Source organism: Saccopteryx bilineata, chromosome 2, assembly GCF_036850765.1.
Source record: "Saccopteryx bilineata isolate mSacBil1 chromosome 2, mSacBil1_pri_phased_curated, whole genome shotgun sequence".
Lineage (NCBI taxonomy): Eukaryota > Metazoa > Chordata > Mammalia > Chiroptera > Emballonuridae > Saccopteryx > Saccopteryx bilineata.
Genome location: NC_089491.1, coordinates 184730905 through 184754421, shown reverse-complemented (window position 1 = coordinate 184754421; position 23517 = coordinate 184730905). Strand labels below are relative to the sequence as shown.

The 23517-nt window shown below is 39.5% G+C and overlaps 1 protein-coding gene across 14 annotated transcripts in view; it reads left to right on the top strand.

Moving 5' to 3' along the window:
• Positions 1–23517, top strand: part of FRY (FRY microtubule binding protein) — a 620873-nt gene that overhangs the window by 568459 nt on the left and 28897 nt on the right. For all 14 annotated transcript variants that reach the window (XM_066258908.1, XM_066258906.1, XM_066258901.1 and 11 more), the window contains 5 exons: positions 2994–3160; positions 4354–4543; positions 9241–9390; positions 10451–10549; positions 12580–12663. In XM_066258908.1, coding sequence (XP_066115005.1) covers positions 2994–3160; positions 4354–4543; positions 9241–9390; positions 10451–10549; positions 12580–12663 — 690 coding nt within the window. The remainder of the gene's footprint in view (positions 1–2993; positions 3161–4353; positions 4544–9240; positions 9391–10450; positions 10550–12579; positions 12664–23517) is intronic.

The following is a 23517-nucleotide window of genomic DNA, read 5'->3' as shown; positions in this document are numbered from 1 at the left end:
TATGGACAAAACACATTTGCACCAAACAGTCCTAGCCAGGCTCCCTGAGGAGAAATGTAAGTAATGGATACAATCTTCTTATTTAAAAGGTCAGCTTGAAAGAAAAACCTAACAATATATATATTTTACTTAAAGATTTTTTATCAAACTTTCTAGAAAATATCTTCTCCATAAAATTGTTCACTCCTACACTGTTTATATATGTGTCCTCAGCACCTGGGCCAGCTTTGCTCCAATGGAGCCTCGGCTGTGGGAGGGGAAGAGAGATACAGAGAGGAAGGAGAGGGGGAGGGGTGGAGAAGCAGATGGGTGCTTCTCCTGTGTGCCCTGGCTGGGAATCAAACCCGGGATTCCTGCACGCCAGGCTGACACTCTACCACTGAGCCAACTGGCCAGGGCCTAGTCTGTATTTTTTATAGTACACTAAAAACAAACCTGAGATCTAGGAAAATCATACATACTTTTAAACCAAAGGCAACCAACCAAATTGCATCCCCTAAAATTTTGAAGCTTAAAGAAAAATTATTGCCTGACCCGTGGTGGCACAGTGGGATAAAGTGTCTACCTGGAACACTGAGGTTGCCAGTTCGAAACCCTAGGCTTGCCTGGTCAAGGCACATATGGGAGTTGATGCTTCCTACTCCTCCCCCTTCTCTCTCTCTCTCTCTCTCTCTCTCTCTCTCTCTCTCCTCTTTGAAAATTGAATAAAGTCTTTAAAAAAAAATAAATAAAGAAAAATTATTTCTAAGATTGCCCCATTGCCAAGGGACTATAATCAAAGATTCTTATAGTTAGTAGAATTCTCTTTTAGCCAGAAAGGGGGCCAGAAAGATTTATCTGAGATTAAAACATCAAAATCCTAAAATTACGAAATTAAATTTATGGAAGGGACATTATAAAATGTGACATTATTAGTGTTTGACGTTTCTCAATCCTGGAATAGGCATTTTCTCAATTGTTCTATTTTGAATGCTAAATTATATAGATTGCTCAAAGAAACCATTGCCTAACTAATATTTTTTTGGATTCACACAGAAATCATTTCATTCTATTAAGGAAAGATTGAGTTTAATTTCTGAAAAGCTATCTGTTTTAACATAATCTGAGTTTCTGCAATATTTGATATATCTGTAATGTTACAAAGAGAAAATAAAAGATTCTTTTTTTTTCTTTTTTTTATATCAATGGTTTGTTGTTTTTTGGTTTTTTTTTTACAGAGACAGAGTCAGAGAGAGGGATAGACAGGGACAGACAGACAGGAACAGAGAGATGAGAAGCATCAATCATTAGGTTTTCGTTGCACGTTGTAACACCTTAGTTGTTCATTGATTGCTTTCTCATATGTGCCTTGACCGCAGGCCTTCAGCAGACCGGGTAACCCCTTGCTCGAGCCAGTGACCTTGGGTCCAAGCTGGTGAGCTTTTGTTCAAACCAGATGAGCTCTCACTCAAGCTGGCAACCTTGGGGTCTTGAACCTGGGTCTTCCGCATCCCAGTCTGACGCTCTATCCACTGCGCCACCACCTGGTCAGGCAAAAGATACTTTTATAAGTCAGCTGTCCCCTAATAGATTAAGTTTATGTCCACTAATAACCCTGACCAGTTAGTTACTCATGGCCAACCTTGTAGGCACCACTGCAATTTTAAAAAGCTGGAAGAAACAAATATGGACAAGCCTCCAAAACCCAATATTTATGTGCAATTCTTTCAAAGACATGAGTTATGCTAATTCTCTAACACATCTTTAAACAACCCTGTGAACTTCCCTATTAATCCTTAATTCAAAATACTAAATGGGTGCAAGATGTTAACCGGGAATAATGCTCTAATTCATTTACATTTGTTTCGTCCTGATTTCGTGTTTGTTTTAAGAAAATGACTCACTGAAACACACCTGTGTAATTTCTCTCTCTCCTCTCTGGTCTGTTCCCCAGTTGTCTTCCTTCCGTTCATAAAGGACAATCAGTTCTCCAGCTGTTTCCCTCCTGGCCCAGGCTCAAGCCCAGCGTCCTTTTTCCGTTTTACTTGTAGGACTCCTTCATGCCCTTCCTTGCCCCCTGTTCTGCCTGCCCTGTAGCTCTCTCACTCCACTGCTCATTCTACATTTTATAGTAATGACAGAGCAGTGAGCCCCTCACATCTGTTGTTCTCAAGGAATAGCCCCAAGAAGAAAGCATATATGTCCGTGCATCTTAGACGACTGTCAGCGTGGAAAGGCCTGTTAGTGTGGCAGTTCAGTGACCAGTGTGGGGTACTCATGCACACTGGACACATTTCTTGAGCATCAACTGTACTGTCGCTGAGGATTCTAAATTCTGGTTTCCATAAGTGAGGGGATCTGTGATGGAGGGTTGACTCTGGGTATGCTGGGTCATTCAGTGGAAATGTCCTGAACTCAGAGGTGGTGTTTCTAACCCCAGCTCCAGCTCTGAAACAACATGAGACTAGCCTTTCCCACATGGGGCATCATTTCGTCAGTACATGTGGAGGTCGGACCAGGGGGCACTGTGGTCTTTCCAAGTTTAGCATTTGTACTCCATAGTCATGGGTCAGTAGAGTCACCTCCTAAGAGCCTTTGGGAACTACTGTGGAGAAGACTGAAAAGAAAGAACAGTACTTCAGATATTTCCTGAGTCTGCTTAAAGAAATTGATGACATTATAGCTAGGAAATAGATGCCCCCAACTTCTCTCACTTTCAACCTCTTTTTCTCAGATTGAACAGACTTTTTTTTTAATTTTTTTTTCTTTTTATTCATTTTAGAGAGGAGAGAGAGAGAGAGGGAGGGAGGGAGGGAGAGGAGAGAGACAGGGGGGAGGAGCTGGAAGCATCAACTCCCATATGTGCCTGACCAGGCAAGCCCAGGGTTTCGAACCGGCGACCTCAGCATTTCCAGGTCGACGCTTTATCCACTGCGCCAGCACAGGTCAGGCTGAACAGACTTTTTCATATAGTCTTATACATTGGGGCATCTTCATTCTCTTGATTCTTCCAGGCCGAAACTGTCCAGGAGGAGGATGACACCACTGTGCACGAAGATGACCTTTCTGGTTCCATCAGCGAACTCCCAGCCACCTTCGAATGCAGTGATAGCTGCAGTTTGGATATGACTGAGGCAGAAGAAAAAGGCAACCAAGCCCTGGACGAGCTCACTCTGGCAAGGTAGCGAAGCCCTTGGCAGGAATGCGTGCTGCCGTCATGCATGGCCCGTGGCAGTGCGCTCCCTCTGACTTCAGCTGGATACCATGCTCACACTGCCGGGACCTCCCAGTGAAGAAGTCCAAACTGAGACACAACATAGAGGGCTCCAGGCTGGTTAGAATAAGCCTTCCCCAGTGTGGGGCTTAAGTGGAGCCAGAAAGGTCCTCATGTAGGAACTCATAAAAACCACTCAGTAATATGGAAAGCCAAAGAGAGGCCTAGGGACATGGCCTAAGCCCGGTGGGGTTTCAGAATAAATCAGATTGGCAAGCTTTGAAAATTACTTTATTTCATTTTGAGTTAAAAGGCCAGAACAAGAAGCTCTTTATAAGCTAAATACCTACCCTTTTTTGAACAAGTGGCTTCCTGCCTTGTGGCTAATGATTCCGAGACAAATGAGATAAAGTCAGAGAATACAAGTAGGAAAAAGTTTCAAGAGGAATAGAGATGTAAACACTAATGCAGCATCTCGAACAAATCACAAATAATCATGCTACAGCTTTACTTCAGGAGAAGAAACACCCCTAAAATTGCCCTTCTGGACATTACAAATGAGAACGAAGTAAAAGCTTCTGGTATGGCTAGACAAAGGCGCCCTGTCCTGTCATAGTGGCCAGTATCCACTCCCAAGGACCTTACGGTAATGCCCAGAGGAGGATTTGCCTATTGTTGTTTGTTCATAATCTCTCCTTTCTTTATTCCTCTCTGCATTTCTCCTTCCTCTCCTCACTCCACTTTTCTTCTGGCCATTTATACATATGCATCCATTAAGGAAAAGTCAAAAGATTCAAAAAATTTTTGTTCTGATTTTTCACAGTGAAAATACCAAAGCTGAAAGGGCCAGAGCACAGGAAGGAATGTTACTGTGTCTGGGGAGTGGCCTTAGGCACAGGAGAGATGGTCCCTGAAGGCCAAAATAGATACCGAATCAGTAGAAAGGTATCAGAATTGGAAGAATCACAGAAATCCTAGAGGTGGAAATTCTATTTTCTAGAATCAGAAAGAATCTTGGACACCTTTGAATGAAGCCTAGTTCCCAGAGTAAATCTCACATGAAGGCATGGACAGAGTGGGCCCCTCCTGAAGCTGACACTTAGACCACCCTGTAAGGGAAGAAGGACATCACTTCTTGACGCAGCCATCATTTCTTCCAGCTTTGGAGAAGGTGACAGGAGAGTCTCGCCCCCGCCCTCACCCTTCTTCTCGGCCATCCTTGCTGCGTTTCAGCCTGCGGCCTGTGACGACACCGAGGAAGCCTGGCGTAGTCACATCAACCAGCTCATGTGCGACTCCGACGGCTCCTGTGCCGTGTACACATTTCACGTGTTCTCCTCCTTGTTTAAGGTACGGTGCTCACCTCAAGTCAGAACACACAGGCTCTCCAGAAAACCAGCTAGCTTCTCATTTAAGAAGGGAGTACTGGGTTGATACTATTTTCTCCTCTAAACATCTCTCCCTCTCCTCTGACCTCATTCTTTTTTCCATTCAACCTAAATCTACTCAACCTTCTCACAATAATACTGTGAGACCGTTGCCCTCAAATGACTTAGGCTACCATGATGTCCTGCTTGCTCTTGACATGCTGGCTTTACTGGTGCCATGAATCCCAGCTGTGGGATTCATGGTATCAGGACCATTGAGTGGGATCTTTCCCAAGCCTCTTCTCCATTCTCCGTCTCTGGTTTCCTCTGAGACCTCTCCTGCATCTTTTCTCTTCACTACGTGTGTTTTTTCATTTTTTGTCTTTTATGCTCCCCTACATCTGTGGGAGCTGTAGCTATGCAAGCTGTAGCTATGGACACTATGAACATTTGCTTACTTTCCTTACCTGCTTCTGAACAGATGAAAGGTCATCTTTTGTGTCTCCTGCATGAACCACAGCCATCTAGGCTATACGATGTCCTGTGCAAACAGGAACCAATGTCCCTCCCCTCAGAGGGTTGCAGTACTGGATATAGCCAGCAGGGGGAGGCTGGATTACAGTTTCTCAGACTGGCACCTGGGGGTCTTGGACACACACAGCTCTCTGTAGGCGTTTCTAGTCTCTCCTGTGGACGCCTTCAGATTCCACTTGTTAGCCTCAAACACACTTGAAAAAAAACAACCACCCAACTACAGAGATGGCGTGAACTCAACTTCTGGTTGGTGCTTAAAAGTTTATTTTCATGCCTGTCTGTCTCTGGTCTTGCAAATTCCTATTCGTTTTCTTTGTGTCTGGTTCTGAACGTTTACTCTCCTAGTTTGCTCAAATGTTGGCAGGGTGGGAAGCAGCCAAAAAAGAAAAAAAAAGTGACTTGTTAATAAGAAACTCAAAGGTCTTCAAGCATCATTAGCTTTAACTAGCCCTGTGTGCTGTGTTTGAAGCAAATATTGACTCAGCCATGAAGATAAGGTTATAGTCGAAGACTTACTGACATGGGAACATGGTTACTGTATAATGTAAGAGAAAACTTGTTTTAAAAATATATGTAGAAAACTGCTTTTTTCAATGCCTGGAAAATAGTGAAGGTGATACACTGGCATTTCATTTTAATTTACTCAAGGTAATGAGATTATATGAGTCTTTTCTTTTTACTTTCTTTCAAGCTCATATTTTCCTATGATGGGAATGCTTTTATTGCAGTATTTTCAGAAAAGAATTTTTCTAAACTTTAATTTTAATAGTGTATAAAACAGAACTACCACTGATACTACAAGGGAAAAAATGAAAAAGAACTATGCACTTCCAACTTTGAATGGACATGAATAATGGATGGAGATGTGGATAGACAAGTTAGAACCCCCGAACCTCTTTTAGATGTTGAGTACTGTGCAGTGTATCAGAGAGGGGATGATGATTGGTTGGACTGAGGGATGGGCCCTCTAACCATCTTCAGGAAGAGCCACAGCAGAAGGGAAAGGCGAGAAGATAAGGGGAGAAAAGTGCAAAATGAAAAAATTGGGATCATCTGCCCTTAAACCCTTGCAAATTCAGGAAGTTGTCATTTAGTTAATATAAATATGAACTATGTTTTTCAGCCTCAAGGCCCTTATTCTGACCCATTTTTGGAGAATTTTAGACCAAGAGCACTAACAGCATGGTTTCTCACTGTCATTTGTGCTGCTCTCTCTCAAGTTCTTCACCTTACTTTTGCTGAAACGTATTAGAAGTTTAAGTGCATGAACAAGGTTGTGTCTGAGATTAACTTGGACTGGAGGGAGAGGTTGTCAAGCTTAAGACAGGAAACAATTGGCTGCTGAAAGACAAAAGTTCCAGAAACACTCTAACGTTAAACCAGACTGAAATTTAAAAACAAACCAGGAAGCTACCATTTGAGGTCAGTTTCATTGTTAAGCATTTGGGAGCAAAGTAGTTTCTTATTTAGACTGTTCTAAAGTCTATTTTTAAATAATAGTGAATGATGCATATCTAAGTTTGGCTACTTTATTAATTCTTCCTTATTATAGTTAATAGACCATAACTTTATAGTCATGCTCAATTTTATAGTCCTGAACAATACTTTTCTCTCTGCTTAGAGAGGTCATCTCTTCTTGTCTCTGGATTGTCTTCCTTATTGCATGCAAATGCCTAGTTGGATATCACTTCAGTGAGAGAAGCCCACTTTACTTGTCTCCCTTCCCTGTCCCCTGAGCAGTCAACAATATCCTCTGTGACTCCTCTGCAGGTGGCACCCTGACTAACACACAAGACTTGCTCAGTAAACTGTAGGAAGAATGAACAGAAAGTTTAAACATACAGCTTCTGGCTTAATGCAAATAGATCAACAGATTGTCACATGAGCTGAAAGGTGGGACTGGGCCCCAGTGGGCACATTAGGTTTGGATTTTTTTTTCATCGTATTAGATCAATCCCTATGGAGTTTATCTGCAATAATAATACCAATGTGTACCTTCCACTTTGGTTTTAAGATTCTTTTGGTTTTAAGAGAGTCCTTGGTCTTAGGAACTCTTTTTAACTATTATCAAATACCATGTTATTGAGAACAGTAGCAAAATAGGAATTCATAAAAATATGCTAGAATAGAAATAGATTTTAGACATGTAGACTATAAATCTCTTGTCATATCCTCACCATGTCTGTTGACTATTTTTCAACACTTTCCTATAAATATGAACATCATATTACCCTAGATGCAGGTAAATTTTGGAGGGAGAGAGAGGAGATAATTGTAAAATAAGTTGGTTTTAAAAGCAAGGAAATAGTTTCTAATGACCCAGTATGGACATCTGCCAAGGGCCTTGGTCATTGTACTTACTTCCTGTCGCTCCTATGTTAGCATATTATCACACAGTGCATCACACAGTGCCACCAAATTACAGGATGTGTTCATACAGAAGTCGAGAGGATAAAACCTGCATTTATGTCCCTTAAATAATGCCTTCCTTTCTATGTGGCTCTAAAGTTCCCTGGCTGATTTAGCTTCTCAGTACAATAAATAATTACCACGACCAGCACGGGGAAGTGAAGACCTGAGTGAGGGTGATGGAAGATGAAGAAAACACAGAGACATAGATCAAGTTTGGGCCGGGTGGGACAGTGTGCTCTGATAGAGACACAATGACTCCAAGCCTGTTTTCAGCCTGGCGATCTCTTGGGACTTCGAACTTGGGTCCTTTGTTATCCCAGTGCGACACTCTATCCATTGTGTCCCCATTGACCCTGCTTTTGGTGTCAATACCACAAACAGCCTTCAAGTTGTTTCAGTGACCTGCTCACTCCAGGCCGAGCAGGGCCCTTCCTCTGCTCTCAGCTACACGTGGGCTGGACACCTTCAGACGCAGTGGCCTCTCCAAACAATAAACCCAGATCTCACCTTATCCATAGGTAAGATGAGAAGAACTCCAGACTGTTTGGGGTCCTGAATCTCACTCCCAACTCTGCCACTCAGCTGGAGAGAGGAGCATCTCCCGATCCTTTCTGTCCTAACATTCTGTCAGGTTTAGGCGGGTTTTGTGTGTATGTACATAGAAAACTAACAAACTGGAAAAACAGTTGTATTTTATGCTTTATACCATGATTCTCTGGTATAAACAATAAATAATATTCAACATGGTTGGCATTTTCCTAGCATAACTTATAAAGAAACTACTGTTGCTTTGGGCATGTGGGAATTTTTCCATAACAGGACAGGCTGGCTTTCTTGTGGATAAGATTCTGCAAACCAAAAGGTACGACATCTCTAAAGAAAGTCAATGCCTAGGACTGGAATTATTTTTTAGTTAAGTATTTTATTCTTTTGGGTAAAGATACTAGGTGTTAGATGTCTGGAGGCTAAATTCTCATTTGGGCACTGACATAGGCATAGTAAGTCAGACTCTTCCTAATCACAGTTTTTCATCAGGCAACACAGGAGGAACAGTAACTTTTTGGAAGTGTTACACATTTATGGAAGGAATGTGAACACTGGAGTCAGGCTCACCCTGACTCTACCACTTACTAGTTGCAGGAGCTTAAGTGAGTGACTTCACCTCTGATGACCTCAGTTTCATCACCTGCTCATGGGATTAATGAGTTGATGTAGACAGAGTTATAGGACAGAGTTAAACACTTGATCAGACATGCTCCCCAAGGAGATACTATTGTAGGTCCCAGGTAGCATTTACTCTTTCATTCTCCAGAAGCTCAAACAGCACTAGTTCAGCCTTGTCTCATGGGGCTGTGACCATCTTAAACAGAAGGGAGTTGCATCCTGTGACCTTTTTCATTTCACCCACACTGGTGTAACCTGAATAACTCCTCAGTGATCTGACAGACTGGCTGGCAGGACCCGGGTGCTGATCAACACCAGCCGTCAGCACAAAGAAAAGCCACATTTACTGGAATGACTCAGTGCATCTGCATGTTGGGAAGTGACATATTAGGAAAAAACTTTGTCCATACTGCATGATTATTTTAGACAAAAACTCACTCTACTCTCATCCGTCCCTGGACACAGACAAAGAGGACCTGTGCTCATTCGATGTTTTTATCAAGGTTTTTCTTTTTAATTATCTAGTCCATTAGTTAAAACTTTACAAATGATAACTATTTTGCCTTTCAGAATATTCAGAAAAGATTCTGCTTCCTGACCTGTGATGCGGCCAGTTACCTTGGAGACAACCTCCGGGGGATCGGATCCAAGTTTGTCAGCTCCTCCCAGATGCTCACCTCCTGTTCTGAGTGCCCCACCCTTTTTGTGGATGCTGAGACTGTGAGTGTCCCAGTCCTGCTCTGGTGGCCAGTGGTTTGTCCAGCTTCTGGTGTGGACAACAGTGGTTTAACACTTTCATTGTGAGCAGCACTGGTTTGAGATTTCACTCCCACAGGCTGGAGTTGGCACAGTAATGAGGGAACAGTGCCAGTCCACGCCCAGACAATTCAGATAATCAAGAAAAAGCTCCACCACTCTCTGATGACTCTGACTTGGACAGCTATGAATATGGGGAGCTAGCCCTCTAGAGCTGACCTAGCCTGTCCCCATGATGCCGGGTTGCCCAGCCAGATGGGTCTCCAGAGGCAATATGTCCTCATTTTCCCCTCCCCAAATCTCGGCAAGATACTGACCACCCTCTGGATGGGTTCGTCCAGCCCAAACTGCAGGCAATAAATTTAAAGGATGAAAAAACAGTCCCTGGCCAACTGCTGAGTCGTGACTTTATGAACATAACTTAACCCTGCAGGACTGGCAAGCTCTTTGGGGGCAGGTTTATACACCCCTTTGTATATCACAGAACCACTGCGTATGATAGGTAATTACTGAGGTTTAGAAGGAATGAAGATGTGCTTTGACTGTAAAAGTCTCTGAGGAGTCAGTCTTTCTAGGAACTTGATTGGTGGTTGGCTACCTTGCAGCAAGGCATAGAATCTGAGAAATCATTCTATCTTAAATGACTTAAAGTACAGATTAAACACAAAATTGGAGTGAAAGCCTATTTGGAATTCTGTCTTTACATGTTTTGGAGTATGACTGGATGAAGATACTAGCAATCATGCATTAAATGGACAACGTATCTTAATTTGGGCTTCTGTAGAATACTTAACATTTACTGTATATACTGATACAGGAAAAATGGATATTTTCATAACACATTTGGATTAGCAAGCTAATATTCAATTACAATTACAGAAAAACTACAAATTGCACAGTTTACTAAAAATGGCTACCCTTTCCCTATTCACATCACTTCTAAGTATACCTATGTTCTGTGTAGCCATGCCTTGTCCAGATATCTCTCTGGCTGTTTTAATACAAATTATTTTCCTGTCTTTAGCTCCTTTCTTGTGGACTTCTGGACAAGCTCAAGTTCAGTGTCTTAGAACTGCAAGAATATCTGGACACCTACAACAGCAGAAAAGAGGCCACTCTCTCTGTAAGCATTGTTTCTGTGCATCTTCGTTTCATTAGAACCGAATGAACTAGCCACTGGGAGCATTTGGAAGAAGCTGGCATTAGCCTCAGAAAGGTGCTTTGGGGAGAAGACTGACTTTAACTATTCTTCTGCTAGGGATTACAATTTTAATTCAGTGGTGGTAGAACTGTTAATACTGTGGATTATGTAGAAATAATATCTACATAGAAGAGTTTTCAGTTTTCATTTTTAGCCCCCATAATTTTCCTACCAAGAAATTGGGAAAAGTATCTGCTCGAGGTGTTAATTTATCAGTATTATAACTTTTCTCTGAGGTTTTAAATTGTTAATTGCTTGCTTCCAATGATAGTCTCCCCTGAGACGGGAAGAGATGGGGCTCATCACTTTCCTCATCTTAACCACCTTTGCACCTGTTTCTCCCTGACCACACTGCTTCTCATGGCCTCTGCTCCTGTTTTTCACTCATCTTCAATTGTAGATCGAGATCTAGATTTAGATTGTAAAATGATAGAGACAGAAATGATCCAAAACCATCTAAATAGTTGTGTAAGATCTGTGAAGCACTTCTTGTAGTATTCCAGGAACTATAGAAAGATCATGGATTTTGAAGTCAGATGGACTTGACTTCCAATCACTGCTCAGCTACATGAGGGTTAGTGACCTTGGATAATTTCCTGACCTCCTCATCTCAGATTGATCATCTACAAGACAGTGTAGATGAAGAGAACTTTTGTAAGAATATAACAATTTTGAACAGTCATAGCAGCAATCATTCCCTGAATTCTTTCTGTGCATGCAGCAACCTGGTAAGAGTTAAAGGTCTAAGATCAGTTAATGCTCTCAGCTGCCCTGGTTGCTATCATTATCCTCACTAGCTAGAAGGGAAAAGAATGGTATTGAAACCACAACACAGCATTGCCTTTAAATATGAATATGTGGAGAAACTGCTCAGCACAATGCCTCATACATAGAAAGACATTCACTGTAAAGTTATGATTTTCTGCTTGTTGCTATTGTTAATGAATCTTTTTGTGACCTGTCCAAGGGCAAGAGTACTGACATTCAACATTAACAGTTTCCATTGTCACCTATTTCTGTGGCTCTTTGCCTGTTATGTTTTTCTTCTCAGTGATGTATTAATAAATTAATCCTTTCATTCTGGTTGGTGAACAAACCAGTCTATCAATGGCTGTTGTAAATTTCAGTTCTTCAATGCTCTTTGTTTTCTGCCCAAAAGTTCATTTTCACATCTGATTAGTTACTGTCAGATGCTTAAGATTGGAAGATTTTCTAAACAGCCGAGCCATTATTAAAGTTGAAATGCCTATTCAACTTTATTAATTTGTCACTAAATCCCTTTCTTACAGTGAAGTAGACCTGCCCCCTCAGAAGCCCCTCAATATGGCAGAGAGAGATGTGGCATGAGTTGTGCTGCACTGTGCAGTCACCCAGCCTGTGAGGAAGTGTGTGCCTATCACCCGGTTTTAATCCTGTGAAAGTTTTCTGACCCTTTATGAATTTGTTTTCATTTATACATAAATTAGAAATGGTATAGTGAAATTCTTCAGGGTAACATATCACAATATTGAAATTGCATTTTAAAATGAATATCACTGAACCCACCTAAACAAATATCGTAATGCCAAATAGTTCATCTTTAATCAAAATTAAGATTTTTGCCTGACCTGCGGTGGTGCAGTGAATAAAGCATCAACCTAGAATGCTGAGGTCGCTGGTTCAAAACCCTGGGCTTCCCTGGTCAAGGCACATATGGGAATGGATGCTTCCTTCTCCTCCCCTTCTTCTCTTTCTCTCTCTCTCTCTCTATTTCTCTCTACTCTTTCTCTAAAAATGAATTAATAAAAGAAATTAAAAAATTTTTTTTTTAATTATGATTTTCAAAAAGTCTACAACCAATTTTATTTTACTGTGATTAGGAGCTTAATCAATTTCTCCTGACAGAATCAATGATAGAACATTCTTAGGATGTCACTGAACTCACCTATGTCTCTGTCTCCTTCTGACAACAGTGGCTTGCCAATTGTAAAGCAACATTTGCTGGAGGATCAAGAGATGGAGTAATTACCTGTCAACCAGGGGATTCAGAAGAAAAGGTAATAAAAGTCTTTCAGAATTTATCTTTTCTGTACTCTAACATTGTGTGTTGGTTTTGATTCATCCATGAACCGCAGGACTTGAGGAAGAGGCAGAGTGAGTCATCCATGCTTTCACGTGAAAGCAATAGAGAAAAGCTGAATGATGTCAGAGCGAGCATGACTGTGTATTAATGGGATTTGGGGTGGGGGAGTCTTCTTTTTGGAAAAAGTTGAGGTATAAGAATAACTTTTCTGCTGGACATTGTCTAAATATACTAATCATTTCCTAATAATTCAGTTCTTTATTCAGAATATGAAACCAACTTTATTAATTTGTTACTAAATCCCTTGGTTCCTTTAATGAAGAGTTTTTGTTGACATTTCAGCACTCTGTTTTTTAAATTTAAAAAAAATTTTAATGACAGTGTACATACAATAATATATTAGTCTTAGGTGTACAACATAGTGATGAGACATTTATATAACTATGAAGTGACCCCCCAATAAGCCTAGTACCCACCTGACACCATATACAGATATTACAGTAGTATTAACTACATATATTCCCTATGCTGTATTTTATAGCCCCGTGACTATAACTGCCTCACCTTTCACCTAGCCTCCAATGCCCTTCCCATCTGGCAACCATCAATTTGTTTTCTGTATCTGTTTCGTTGTGAGGTTTTTTGTTTAGTGTTTTTAGATTGCACAAATAGGTGACAGCATATGACATTTGTCTTTCTCTGTCTGACTTATTTGACTCAGCATAGGACCCTCTATATCTATCTATGTTGTCACAATGGTAAGATTTAATTTTTTATGGCTAACATTCCATTTTATGTATGTACGACAACATCTTTATTCAGCTGTCTATTGATAAACACTTAGGTTGTTTCCACATCTTGGCTATTGTAAATAATGCTTCAATGAACATAGGGGTGCATTTATCTTTTCAAATTAGTGTTATGGATTTCTTCAAATACTCAGAAGTGGTATTGCTGGATCATATCATAGTTCTACAGTGTGTCTGTAAAGTCATGGTGCACTTTTGACCAGTCACAGGAAAGCAACAAAAGACGATAGAAATGTGAAATCTGCACCAAATAAAAGGAAAACCCTCCCAGTTTCTGTAGGATGATGTGGCAGTATGTGGGCATGCGCAGATGATGATGTAACACCGTGTATACAGCGGAGCAGCCTATGGCATGTCAGTCAAGATGTGGACGGCACAGAGGAAAGTTCAGTGTGTTCTGTGGCTCGCTAAATTCAAATCCGTGACCAAAGTGCAACGTGAATATATGCATGTTTATAACGAAGTGCCACCACATAGGAATAACATTACTCGGTGGGATAAGCAGCTGAAGGAAACCAGCAGTTTGGTGGAGAAACCCTGTTCTGGTAGGCCATCAGTCAGTGACGAGTCTGTAGAGGCTATACGGGATAGCTACCTAAGGAGCCCTAAAAGGTCTGTGTGTGAGCCCACATCGAACTGCACTGAATAGGTATGAAACTGGGAGAGTTTTCCTTTTATTTGGTGCAGATTTCACATTTCTATCATCTTTTATTGCTTTCCTGTGACTGATCAAAAGTGCACCATGACTTTATGGACACACTATATTCTTGATATTTTGAGGAATCTCCATACTGTTTTCCATAGTACCTGCACCAATTTACAATCCTACCAACAATACACGAGGGTTCCCTTTTTTCAATATCCTTGCCAACACTTGTTTGTTGATTTATTGATGATGACAGCCTTTCTGACAGGTATGAGGTGATATCTCATTGTGGTTTTAATTTGCATTTTGCTGATTAGTGATATGGACATCTCTCTTCACGTGTCTCTTGGCTATATGACTCTCCTCTTTGAAGAAATGCCTATTCAAGTCCTCTGCCCATTTTTTAATGTTTGTTTTCTCTTTTGGTGTTATGTTGTATGAGTTCCTTATAGATTTTGGATATTGACCCTTTATTAGATATATCATTGACAAATATCTTCATCCATTCCATAGGTTGTCTTTTTGTTTTGTTAATGGTTTCCTTCACTGTAAAAATCTCTATTTTTATGTCATCCCATTTGTTTAATTTTCTTCTTGTTTCATTGCTTCAAAATGCATATATATATTGTGTGTGTGTGTGTGTAAAACTAAGAGCAATGTCAGAGAGTTTACTACCAGTGTTTTTCTCTCATAGGTTTAGGGTTTGGGGTCTTACATTAACATTAAGTCTTTTATCCTCATTGAGTTTATTCTTGGATATGGTGTGAGAAGGCAATCTAGTTTCATTTTTTTGCATGTGTCTCTCCAATTTTCCCTACACTGTTTATTGAAGAGACTGTCTTTACCCCACTGCATATTCTTGCCTCTTTGGCACAGTTTAATTAACCCTATAGGTGCGGGTTTACTTCTTGGCTCTCAATCCTGTTCCACTGATCTATGCTTTTTTTTATGCCAGTACCATGCTTTTTTTTTCTTTTTAACATAGCCATGTAATAGATATCAGGTAGTGTAATACCTCTTTGTTCTTCTCAAGATTGCTTTGGTTATTCAGGATCTTTTGTGGTTTTGTTTAAATTTTTGGAATATTTGTTTTAGTTCTGTGAAAAATGCCATTCGTATTTTGATAGGGATTGCACTAAATCTATAGACTTCTCTGAGTAGTATGGGCATTTCAACAATGTTAATTCTTGCTATCTGTGAGCATGATATATGCTTCCATTTATATGTATATTTTTAAATTTCTTTCTTTAATGTCTTATAATTTTCTGAGGATAAGTGTTTTACCTCCTTGATTAAATTTATTTCTAGGTATTTTATTTATTAGCTGCAATTATAAGTGAGGTTGTTTCTTAATTTCTCTAATATTTTATTATTGTATATACAGATTTAACTGATTTCAGAATATTAATTGTGTTTTCTTTTACATTACTGAATTAACTTATTAGTTATAATAGGTTTTTAGTGGAATCTTTAGGGATTTCTATATTTAATGTCATGATATCTGCAAATGATGATGGTTTTACTTCTTTCTTTCCAATGTGAATGCCTTTTATTTCTTTTTCTTGTCTGATTGCTATGGTTAAGACTTCTAATACTATATTAAATGAAAGTAGTGAGAGTAGACATCCTTGTTTTGTTCATGATCTTAAAGATAAAGCTTTTAGCTTTTCCTCATTGAGTATGATGCTAGCTGTGGCTTTGTTATGTTATGCCCTTTGTTATGTTGAGGTATAATTCCCCTTGTTCCCACTTTGCTAAGATTTTTTAACATAAATGGGTGCTGGATTTTGTCAAATGCTTTTTATGCATCTATTGATATGATTATGTGATTTTTATCCTTCATTCTGTTTATGTAGTATATCATGTTAACTAATTTGCAAATATTGATACAAACTTGCATCCTGGGAATAAATCCCACCCGATCATGATGTATGATCTTTTTAATGTGCTGTTAAATTGGTTTTGCTAATATTTTATTGAGGATTTTTGCATTTATGCTTATCATGGATGTTGGCCTTTAATTTTCTTTTTGTATAGTGTCTTTGAGTTTGGTATTGGGGTAGTAGTGGCCTTGTAAAATGTAATGGAAAGCCCTCCACCCTCTTCAACTTTTTTGAATAGTTTAAGAAAGATAAATATTATCTTTGAATGTTTGTTAAAATTCATCTGTGAAGCCGTCTGGGCTGGTCCAGGGCTTTTGTTTGTTATGAGTGTTTTGATTACTAACTCAATTTTGTTAGCAATTATCAGTCTGTTCATAATTTCTGTTTCTTTCTGAGTAAGCCTTAGAAGAGTGTATGTTTCTAAAATTTTTTCTGTTTCTTCCAAGTTGTCCAATTTGTTGACAAATTTTTCATAATATTTCCTTAGAATCCTTTCTATTTCTGTGATATCAGTTGTCAGTTCTCTTTCATTTCTGATTTTATTTTTTGGGCCATCTCTCTTTTGTTTCTTGATAAGACTGGCTAAAGGTTTATCCATTTTGTTTATCTTTTCAAAGAATCAACTATTGGTTTCCTGATCTTTTTTTTTTCTTACTCTATTTCATTGAATTACCTTCCAATCTTAATTATTTCCTCATTTCTCTTACTTTGGTTTGTTTTTCTTTTTCTACTTCCTTTAGGTGGAAGGCTACAGTGTTTGAGATTTTTTTCTTGTTTCTTTTTTTTTTTCTTGTTTCTTTTTTTTTTTCTTGTTTCTTTTTTTTTTCTTTTTCTTTTTTTTATATTTTTCTGAAGCTGGAAACGGGGAGAGAGACAGACTCCCGCATGCGCCTGACCGGGATCCACCCGGCACGCCCACCAGGGGGCGATGCTCTGCCCCTCCGGGGCGTCGCTCTGTCGCGACCAGAGTCACTCTAGCGCCTGGGGCAGAGGCCAAGGAGCCATCCCCAGCACCCAGGCCATCTTTGCTCCAATGGAGCCTCACTGCGGGAGGGGAAAAGAGAGACAGAGAGGAAGGAGAGGGGGAGGGGTGGAGAAGCAGATGGGTGCCTCTCCTGTGTGCCCTGGCCAGGAATCGAACCCGGGACTTCTGCACGCCAGGCCGATGCTCTACCACTGAGCCAACCGGCCAGGGCCTTTTCTTGTTTCTTGAGGTAGGCTTTTATTGCTATGAATTTCTCTCTTAGGATTGCTTTTACTGTGTCCCATAGATTTGGGGTCATTTTGTGTTCATTTTTATTTATTTCATGGTGTTTTTTCATTTCTTCCCTGATCTTCTTGTTAACCTATGTATTGTTTAGTAGCATGTTATTTAAAAACATATACACATGAAATAGCTAGAGAATAATTTCTAGCACATGTCTAAATGTCCAATATGGTTTTAGGAGTCTGCATAAGACACCCAGGAATGATGAGAGTAGTATTTGTTAGGAAAAGATCAACAGAAGGGCTAATTCTGAGTCTGATGTCCTCAATGTTTTTGATAAAAACCAACCAGGCTTCCATCCCTATATAGCTATGAAATTCTCTCTTAGAAGTACTTTTGCTGCATCCTGTACATTTTAGGAAGCTATGTTTTTATTATTTTTTTGTCTCAAGGTAGTTTTTGATTTCCTGTTTGGGTTTCTCTTTGATCCATTGGTTGTGTAGCAGCGAGTTGTTTAACCTCCATGTATTTGTGTTTTTCCCAGTTTTCTTCCAGTAGTTGATCTTTAGGTTCAACCATTATGAAGAATATACACTTAACGATTTCAATCTTTCTGAATTTTTGAGGCATCTTTTGTTGCCTAAAATGTGATCTATCCTGGAAAATGTTCTTTATGCCCCTGAGAAAAATGTGTATTCTGCAGTTTAAGGATGAAATGATCTATAAATGTCTTATTTTTCAATCTGCTCTAATGTGTTATTAAGGCCATTATTACCATACTAACTTATGTCTGGATGATCTATCCACTGAGGTAAGTGTAGTATTAAATTCCCTATTATTGCCTGACCAGGCAGTGGTGCAGTGGATAGAGTGTTGAACTGGGATTCAGAAGGACCCAGCTTCGAGACTCCGAGGTCGCCAGCTTGAGCACAGGCTCATCTGGTTTGAGCAAAAGCTCACCAGCTTGGACCCAAGGTCGCTGGCTCGAGCAAGGGGTTACTCAGTCTGCTGAACGAAAAACTGATGATTGATGCTTCTCATCTCTCTCCATTCCTGTCTGTCTGTCCCTATCTATCCCTCTCTCTGTCCTTGTAAAAAAAAATCCCTATTATTATATTACTATTCATTTCTGTCTTTATTTCCGTTAACATCTGCTTTTATACTTTTAGGTATTCCTATGTTGGCATAGATATATCCTATTGTTATATTCTATTCTTGGATCGACCACTTTATCATTATGTAATGTCCTTCTTTGTTTTCTTTTACATTCTGCTTTTTTAAAGTTAATTTAGCCTGATATTAAGGTTGCTGCTTCATCTTTCCATTTGTTTCTGTATGCATGGATATCTTTTTCATCCTTCACTTTTTGTCAGTGTGTGTCTTCCGACCTAAATTGAGTCTCTTATAGGCAAACTAGAGAGACAGAGAGGAAGGAGAGGGGGAGGGGAGGAGAAGCAGATGGGCGCCTCTCCTGTGTGCCCTGGCCGCGAATCAAACCCGGGACTTCGGAACGCCAGGCCGACGCTCTACTACTGAGCCAACTGGCCAGGGCCTTCAGTGGTTGTTTTTATTTTTTATTGAATTTATTGTGGTGACATTAATAAAAATATATAGGTTTCATGTGTACAGTTTTATAACACATCATCTGTATATTGCATTCTGGTCACCACTCCAAGTCAAGTCTTCTTCCATCACCATTTATCCCCCCTTGTCCCTCTTCTACCTCCCCGACTCCTCTTCTCTCTTGTAATCATCATACCATTGTCCCTGTCTATGAGTTTTTTTCCTTTGCTTAATCCTTTCACCTTGATAGGCATGTGCTTATTGACATTTGTTCATTGTCTTTGCTGTTCTTTTCTGTGCCTTTCTTCTTCTCTTATTCTTTACTTTTGAATTGCTAGTTTTCTTTAGTGTTTTGTTTGGGTTTCTTTCTATTGATTTTTTTGTATAAATTGTGTAGGATTTTTGTTTGTGACTACCATGAGGTTCATATGTGTATGTGTGTGTGTGTATGTGTATCCATCTATATCAACTTTTTAAGTGGTTAGAATTTCTGTGTTGCCCTGGCCGGTTGGCTCAGCAGTAGAGCGTCGGCTTGGCGTGCGGGGGACCCGGGTTCGATTCCTGGCCAGGGCATATAGGAGAAGCGCCCATTTGCTTCTCCACCCCCGCCACCCCCTCCTTCCTCTCTGTCTCTCTCTTCCCGTCCCACAGCCAAGGCTGCATTGGAGCAAAGATGGCCCAGGCGCTGGGGATGGCTCCTTGGCCTCTGCCCCAGGCGCTAGAGTGGCTCTGGTCGCGGCAGAGCGACGCCCCGGAGGGGCAGAGCATTGCCCCCTGGTGGGCAGAGCGTCGCCCCTGGTGGGCGTGCCAGGTGGATCCTGGTCGGGCGCATGCGGGAGTCTGTCTGTCTCCCCCCGTTTCCAGCTTCAGAAAAAAAAAAAGAAAAAAAAAAGAATTACTGTGTTTATTATATATTTGCCTTTACCAGAGAGGTGGTTTTTTTTTTCCATAATGGATATTTCTGGTTATGGTGTTTTCTATTCTGCATAAAAAAGACCCTTATGATACTTCTTGTGAATCCAACTTAGTGGGGGTGAGCTCCTTTAGTTTTCGCTTGACCTAGAAACTCTTTTATCTCGTCTTGAGTTCTGAATGATAACCTCACTGGGTAAATTATTCCAGATTGTAGGTCCCTTTCTTTCAGCTCTTTAAAGTTGTCCTGCTACTCCCATCTGGCCTCTAGAGTTGCTGCTGAGAACTCAGCTGATAGCCTTATGGGGATTCCTTTGTATAAAACTCATGTTTCTCTTGCTTCCTTTAAGATGGTCTCTTTATCCTAACTTCTGCCATTTTACTTACAATACACCTTGGTGTGGGCCTCTTTGGGTTCATCTTGTTTGGAACTCTCTGTGCTCTCTGTGTTTCCTTCCCCAGATTAGGAAAGTTTTCAGTCATTACTCCTTCCAATATACTTTCTGCTCTTTTCTCCCTTGTCAACTTATGTCATTCCTATAATGCAAATGTTTGAGCATTTGACTCTTATTCTACCTTTATTTTTTTTTTTTGTATCAATTCTTTTTTTCTTTTTTTTTCTTTTTTTTATTCATTTTTTTAATAAATTGTTATTAATGGTAATGGGATGACATTAATAAATCAGGGTACATATATTCAAAGAAAACATGTCTAGGTTATTTTGTCATTAAATTATGTTGCATACCCCTCGCCCAAAGTCAGATTGTCCTCCGTCACCCTCTATCTAGTTCTCTGTGCCCCTCCCCCTCCCCCTAACTCTCTCCCTCTCTCCCTCTTATGTCCTCCCTCCCCCCACCCCTGGTAACCACCACACTCTTGTCCATGTCTCTTAGTCTCATTTTTATGTTCCACCAATGTATGGAATCATGTAGTTCTTGTTTTTTTCTGATTTACTTATTTCACTCCTTATAATGTTATCAAGATCCCACCATTTTGCTGTAAATGATCTGATGTCATCATTTCTTATGGCTGAGTAGTATTCCATAGTGTATATGTGCCACATCTTCTTTATCCAGTCTTCTATTGAAGGGCTTTTTGGTTGTTTCCATGTCTTGGCCACTGTGAACAGTGCTGCAATGAACATGGGACTACATGTGTCTTCACGTATCAATGTTTCTGAGGTTTTGGGGTATATACCCAGTAGAGGGATTGCTGGGTCATAAGATAGTTCTATTTGCAGTTTTTTGAGGAACCACCATACTTTCCTCCATAATGGTTGTACTACTTTACAGTCCCACCAACAGTGAATGAGGGTTCCTTTTTCTCCACAGCCTCTCCAGCATTTGCTATTACCCGTCTTGTTGATAATAGCTAATCTAACAGGGGTGAGGTGGTATCTCATTGTAGTTTTGATTTGCATTTCTCTAATAACTAATGAAGCTGAGCATCTTTTCATATATCTGTTGGCCATTTGTATCTCTTCCTGGGAGAAGTGTCTGTTCATGTCTTCTTCCCATTTTTTTATTGGGTTGTTTGTTTGTTTGTTGTTGAGTTTTATGAGTTCTTTGTAAATTTTGGATATTAGGCCCTTATCTGAGCTGTTGTTTGAAAATATCATTTCCCATTTAGTTGGCTGTCTGTTTATTTTGATATCAGTTTCTCTTGCTGAGCAAAAACTTTTTATTCTGATGTAGTCCCATTCATTTATCTTTGCCTTCACTTCTCTTGCCATTGGAGTCAAGTTCATAAAATGTTCTTTAAAACCCAGGTCCATGATTTTAGTACCTATGTCTTCTTCTATGTACTTTATTGTTTCAGGTCTTATATTTAGGTCTTTGATCCATTTTGAATTAATTTTAGTACACGGGGACAGGCTGTAGTCGAGTTTCATTCTTTTGCATGTGGCTTTCCAGTTTTCCCAACACTATTTGTTGAAGAGGCTTTCTTTTCTCCATTGTGTGTTCTTGGCCCCTTTATCAAAGATTATTTGACCATATATATGTGGTTTTATTTCTGGGCTTTCTATTCTGTTCCATTGGTCTTAGTGTCTATTTTTCTGCCAATACCATGCTGTTTTGATTATCATGGCCCTATAATATAGTTTAAAGTCAGGTATTGTAATGCCCCCAGCTTCATTCTTTTTCCTTAGGATTGTTTTGGCTATTCGGGGCTTTTTATAGTTCCATATAAATCTGATGATTTTTTGTTCCATTTCTTTAAAAAATCTCATAGGGATTTTGATGGGAATTGCATTAAATTTGTATATTGCTTTGGGTAATATGGCCATTTTGATTATATTTATTCTTCCTATCCAAGAACAAGGAATATATTTCCATCTCATTGTACCTTTTTCGATTTCCCTTAACAATGCTTTGTAATTTTCATTATATAGGTCCTTTACGTTCTTTGTTATGTTTATTCCTAGGTATTTTATTTTTTTTTGCAATCGTAAAGGGGATTATTTTTTTGAGTTCGTTTTCTAATATTTCATTGTTGGCATATAGAAAGGCTATGGACTTTTGTATGTTAATTTTGTATCCTGCGACCTTACTGTATTGGTTTATTGTTTCTAATAATCTTTTTGTGGAGTCCTTCGGGTTTTCGATGTATAGGATCATATCATCAGCAAAAAGTGATACCTTTACTTATTCTTTTCCGATATGGATGCCTTTTATTTCTTTGTCTTGTCTGATTGCTCTGGCCAGAACTTCTAGCACCACGTTAAATAAGAGTGGAGAGAGTGGACAACCCTGTCTTGTTCCTGATTTAAGGTAGAAAGTCCTCAGTTTTATGCCGTTTAATAGGATGTTGGCTGATGGTTTATCATATATGGCCTTTATCATGTTGAGATATTTTCCTTCTATACCCATTTTGTTGAGAGTCTTAAACATAAAATTGTGTTGTATTTTATCAAAAGCCTTTTCTGCATCTATTGATAAGATCATGTGGTTTTTGTTCTTTGTTTTGTTGATATGGTGTATTACGTTAACTGTTTTGCGTATGTTGAACCATCCTTGAGATTCTGGGATGAATCCCACTTGATCATGATGTATTATTTTTTTAATATGTTGTTGTATTCGGTTTGCCAGTATTTTGTTTAGTATTTTAGCATCTGTATTCATTAGAGATATTGGTCTGTAGTTTTCTTTCTTTGTGCCATCCTTGCCAGGTTTTGGTATGAGGGTTATGTTGGCCTCATAAAATGTGTTTGGAAGTATTGCTTCTTCTTCAATTTTTTGGAAGACTTTGAGTAGAATAGGAACCAAGTCTTCTTTGAATGTTTGATAGAATTCACTAGTATAACCGTCTGGGCCTGGACTTTTATTTTTGGGGAGGTTTTTAATAGTTTTTTCTATTTCCTCCCTGCTGATTGGTCTGTTTAGGCTTTCTGCTTCTTCATGACTCAGTCTAGGAAGGTTGTATTGTTCTAGGAATTTATCCATTTCTTCTAGATTGTTGTATTTGGTGGCATATAATTTTTCATAGTATTCTACAATAATTCTTTGTATATCTATGATGTCTGTGGTGATCTCTCCTCTTTCATTTTGGATTTTATTTATTTGAGTCCTGTGTCTTTTTTCCTTGGTGAGTCTTGCCAAGGGTTTGTCAATTTTGTTGATCTTTTCAAAGAACCAGCTCCTTGTTTTATTGATTTTTTCTATAGTTTTTCTGTTCTCTATTTCATTTATTTCTGCTGTGATTTTTATTATCTCCTTTCTTCGGCTGGTTTTGGGTTGTCTTTGTTCTTCTTTTTCTAGTTCCTTAAGGTGTGAAGTTAAGTGGTTTACTTCGGCTCTCTCTTGTTTGT